Raw genomic sequence first — 5,327 nt, forward strand, 5'->3', positions numbered from 1 at the left:
ATGCTTAAAGATAAATTTGGGTAATTCAAGAAAACAGCTGCCGGATTGGCGCAGAGGCGAGAACTAAATTCAATATAGGGAAATTGGCCTGTACGAAAATATGGTACTTGGCACTATGATAACATTATACTATTGTAAGTGTTTTGAAGTTTATGCATCCTCTATCTGAGATAGCACCTCAAACGAATACGTACTGAATACTCACTGTATCTGCAAATGTTATCACCCTCTTTCATATCTAAAACAACAAAGACCTCCTTAACGATATTGGCTGAATCTTCCATCTGGCTCGATTATTATGTTACATTTGGGTAACGGCGCCGTTAGGTAACCACTAATAGACAGATTTCATGTATATTCGTCGCATATTACGGCTCACCCTAGCTAGAGACCGAAACGCAAATATTCAAAAAGCGTTTTGCAGACAAGCTAGGACATAGTTGGCCTTTCGAGCCAGCAGACGTGCTTTGTACTGAAAAATAAAGTAAAAACTAACACAAGATCAGGATACGAAAATATTGTTTGCACTCTTCCGTGCCATGTGTGCTAGCGAGTCTGTTTCTCGTGTCTAACGAAATTACAGCCTACATGTTTCCATTGTCGTTGTTTCATGGAATTCAAATAGACGAACGATTTTCATTGTTGTAGGATATACAATAACTGAATTAAATCTTCAGTGACCTGAGTCAATTTTGCAACCGTGTATGTATTACATGAATATATTTTTCCATTGTGCTACACATAGTAGAGACGTACATAAAACAGGGTCTGGAATGATCGAGCGTTCTTTTTAGAGCTGCTTTTTACCATGCGGTCAAAGCTAGCTGGTAATTTTATCATTCGAGAACTTTCAAACTGCCACAGAAAACGTGACGTTGTTGAGATTTCCCAGTACAAATTATTAGCCCTGGTGCCAAGTATTTGTGAATAATGCTCACACAAATAGGATCAGCGTACTTTGACACTGAGCAAAGGAAACACTGAACTACCACTAGTTTACCAACTGCTTGTCTTGCTACAGGTTGTTTATACACTTCATACCCTAATTTGTCTAATTGTGCTATGGAAATAAATTAAGGAAAATCGAGGGTAAATTTCATCAACAGCGTAAATTATTGTTCTACCATATACAGTAGTATTGATAATAGCTAGAGGTTTTCGAAGCGAATCGTCAATCTTAAGTCGTAGAGCTTTTTCAGTAGCTTAGCTACTGCCAGGACTTCAGCATATATTTTCTGAGGGTTTACTAAATACCTTTGATAGTTCTCCAGTCCCATATTCACATCCTGACCGGTTTTTTTTTTTGCATTATTTGGCCTCTGTGTTTCGATTCTTACGCTCGGTATCGCCGTTCAGCAGTCTATCAGACGACTGGTTCCCAGAACAAAACAATGTCTCTCCACGCCCAGCTTCTGACCTAGATCACAACGTGCCCTTACGATTAGCAGGCAAATACGTTACCCACAAGGCCATCACCGAGCTATCCGGCATCAGTCGGTCTAACATCATCTAAAGCTCGATTGAAGAATGTTTCACTGGGAAACCTAAACGGGCAGCTTCCGGCTTCGTAGTATATGGTTTCTATTACCTGAGAATAAATTTATCTACTCCCTCTGTTTATTATGTATGTATATTTTACTAGGATATGTGAAATCATATCTTAAGATTCGGCGAAGCATTTTGGAAATTGTGAACGATAAAATTAACAGCTGCTTTGCTTCCGCGTACATTTGGTTATCATAATTTTGTTTCTCATGTGAATTGCAAAGCAGGCATAATTAACATTGTAACAAACCGTGAACTTGATTTTGAAGTTCCAGATCTTGTCACAAAGATACGTGCTTGGCCAGATCTATGTTTCCTATAAAAGTCACACATGCAACACTTTAGGATTTGCCATCAAGGTGCTTTTCGTTCTGTAAAATAGCATCCGGCTATTGTGTAACGCTAGTTTACGTTCGAGTAAATTTGAACTCTGGTACACTGGAGCTAGTGTGCTACATTACCAGAACAGGAATAGTGGCGGCTATTGATTCAGATCTCTTAAGTTTCTCTTAAGGGATAAGTTTGAAACTGGAGTTTTTTGCCTTATGAAAATAAATGTCCAGTGAATGCGCCGTGCAAAGGACAGCAGAAAAATAAAAAGATCGATACAAGATAATAAGAGGGCTGTTCGAAAGCTATACGCTGGCTCCAGGCTACTGATACACTCGTTCAGGAACTATACAAGATTCCGCGAGACAATAGCCTTCGAGCAGGAACATTATATAAATTATAGACTATTCGTGCAAATGGAAAGATTGTATGTAATGACCTCACACCACATGCAACCTCTGATCGGACTTGGTTTTCTGTACTCTTTCTATATAAAATTCAAAGACTAAGATATATTTACGTATATATGTATAAGGGTGCTATTTTGTAAATTTGAAGTGTAAATAATTTTTCCTGTCCTGAAGCGACAAACAAGTTCTTACTTGGAAACGTCGACGCTTTTTGTTCTATGCCGGTTGCGTCAAATGTTTGCTAGAACGGGTCACACAAGTGTCTATAAATGCTGGCTTTCAAAAAGTTCGGGTCCTTTAATTTGTACATTGAACACGATAGGGAATGACATCCTGGTTAGTGATTTTAGGCTAATAATTTGAAGACCGAAGCTGATGCTTAATTTCTAAGTTGTTCAGTTATAGAAAACGTTTGTTTTTTTTTAAGTGAAAGATTCTTATCACACAGCATGGCCTTGTTATAGTGGTTACTAGACTGATCACATCAGCTATCCGACTGGCTCGATATATATGAATCCTTATACATTCAACTACCTAAAGACATTTATTTATTGCTATAAAAAGCCATATTTTCTCTTCTACAGAAGAATCATTTTATTATTAAGTGGCGTTGCATCTTCATTGAAGCATCGTAAACTCAAATACCGAACCAGTGAAAAATAATTTTACGACATCGCTATTAGGTCACTCAGCTACAAATCGTCGTAGGTCGATTCCAGGTACAGTAAAATAAAGTATCTTTGAATAGACAACGCTTAGCATATTGATAGATTGTCTAGACGATATATATAAATGCGTATATAGATATGAGTTTTTTTTTTCTAATGGGGTATTACTTTGATTTACTAAATGTCCACATTGGCAATATTATAGCTAGATTAACTGACGCGTTCATTTTCAGTAAGCTGACTATACAGCAAAAATGCAAACCTATTTAACCAAAATGTGTACTGTTTATCTTTAAAGGGACAACGGAGTCGAAACGCTTTCTGCTACATAGCCATATCGGAGTAGAGAAGCTGGAACGATCATGTCCGATTCAATAAAGAACTTGGAGTAAAAGATATTACTTAAGTTAGCTTATACAGTGTTTTCCATTTGGGTTTTGCGTATCCCAGAGTATAGTTGCAAGTTGTTAATGTTTGATTCGGTGCCGTACTGTTCGACGTTGTATGCCTTTTAATTGATACGATTTTTTTCATTGTATATTATTTCTTTATTCTGTAATATCTGCGTATCGGTACGAATCTCATTCGTTGTGGATAGTATGAACAACTGAATGCAGAGCCTATTACAATCTGTCTCTATTTTGTTAATGACAAAAGCATGTACTAGATCCTGTCATAATTTCAGACAGTTGCGGTGACATCAGCCCATCTCTAGAAGCAGCACGTTTCCCCATTTCTGCCCCCCCCACAAATCTAATTTTATTTATTTATTTAACCCTCTCATACAGATTTTGCAGTTCCTTCTGTATTTAGCAAGATCAGAATTCCAACATAGACAATTTGTAAAGATCGTATTCTGTCTGCTGTCGATAGGAGGTCTGATGTACGGATAATCCTATGTGAGTATATAGCGTGTAGCCGCTCAAACAATATGGCACAAGAGCGCAAAAGCAGACGTGCTTGAATAGGACGTGCAAATCTATCGAAGTACAGTGTTATTCAGTTGTGCTCTCTGCAGTCGATGTACATTGGCTAACAAGAATTCTCTCTCAGTAGTAAATCACTGTGGCCCTGTTTCGAAAAGTGACTGCTACTGTTGATGTCTTGACGTTAATTTTAAAAAAAGCACAAAGAACAGTCTCCGAACAGACATAAAAAGACCCAGAGTCTGTGAAACGAGATTTTCGAAAACTGGCTTAATCCACCGTTGATGTACTTCGGTTCGGTGCTAACAACATGGAGAATCACTCAAACCCTAAACAAGTCTGTAGGGCATTCAGTGCCGGACACGAGACATTGTTTTAGCGAGGTGTTGTTGCTCCGAACGCATTTTAGCTTAATAGGTTTTAGATAATTCGTGTCGATGATGGACTTGCACGATGTGAAACTGGAAACGATATTCATATTTAGGAAGTTTTGTAGAATTTAAATAACAGTATTAAAAAAAAAGAGAAACTTACTAAGCTGCTGTTTACCACATCACTGCTTCTACTGCTACCACTAATGCTAGTACTTTTTCTAATATTTAGACTTTACAAATGTCGACCTCCTCGAAAAGGGATGATCATCTAAATCCGCCTGGCAACATATCGCTGCGTATGGCATCAGCCAATCCTCGAATCCAGAACCTTATAGTTCAAACTTTGCCGAATCTTCAATCCAACGCCATGAACATCCTCGATGATGTTGACGTGTGTAAATCGATGGAAGAAAAGCAGCTAACAGGTGTCCAACAATCGATCATGCATACCGACTGGGCGGTAAAGAAACTTCGGGCCTGGCTTAAGTCTACGGAGCTTACAGCGCAGGAGAGACAAGTGATCTCAAGGTTAATCGGTACGGTCATAGCAGGCAAACATAATCTGATACGGATGCAGCTACGGTTTCGGGACCTTTACAATAAACTCAGAGAAACTCATGAAGAATTCAAGAGTTGGGTGATGACTATAGATTTAACAACCGAAGACCCAACGGTATACTCAAGCATAAGTGATACCTGGATGGAGTATCGGGTTCAAACGCTATGCATAAAGTCTCAACTTGATGATCTCTACAATTTGATTAGGAAAGATTTGCTTTCGGTGAAAGTGATCCACCTGTTTGAAAAGTATGGTCTTTTAGAGTCTTTTCCGGAAGATCTAAACCAATAGTGCACACGTGAACATACAGATCGTATTTTGTGTCTGCCCAAGGTTAAATGAAGACTTGTTTTTTCTATCAGCACTAACAATATTACTGTATCTGGTTTCTACTAGTGTTCGTATATTGTAACAAAAATTTTTACCAGTAAAAAAATTTTACGTCGTTCAGGTATCTCATCCTCTTACAACATAAATAAACGTACAATAATAACCGACCCTATCAGAAGTATGAA

At 38.1% G+C, this 5,327-nt stretch overlaps 1 protein-coding gene across 2 annotated transcripts; it reads left to right on the forward strand.

Moving 5' to 3' along the window:
- The first annotated feature begins 3,947 nt into the window (after positions 1-3,947).
- LOC111272313 (uncharacterized) lies at positions 3,948-5,327 on the forward strand. 2 transcript variants are annotated; one of them, XM_022853703.2, is made up of 2 exons: positions 3,948-4,262; positions 4,483-5,327. In XM_022853703.2, exons 1-2 carry the CDS (start codon positions 4,164-4,166, stop codon positions 5,101-5,103), a joined length of 720 nt encoding a protein of 239 aa, XP_022709438.1. In that variant the 5' UTR covers positions 3,948-4,163; the 3' UTR covers positions 5,104-5,327. The 2 variants fall into 2 exon arrangements, with proteins under 2 accessions (XP_022709438.1, XP_022709439.1); XM_022853704.2 differs by having other exon boundaries at positions 3,952-4,216.

This window comes from Varroa jacobsoni, unplaced genomic scaffold, assembly GCF_002532875.2.
Source record: "Varroa jacobsoni isolate VJ856 unplaced genomic scaffold, vjacob_1.0 contig01984, whole genome shotgun sequence".
Taxonomy (NCBI): Eukaryota; Metazoa; Arthropoda; class Arachnida; order Mesostigmata; family Varroidae; genus Varroa; species Varroa jacobsoni.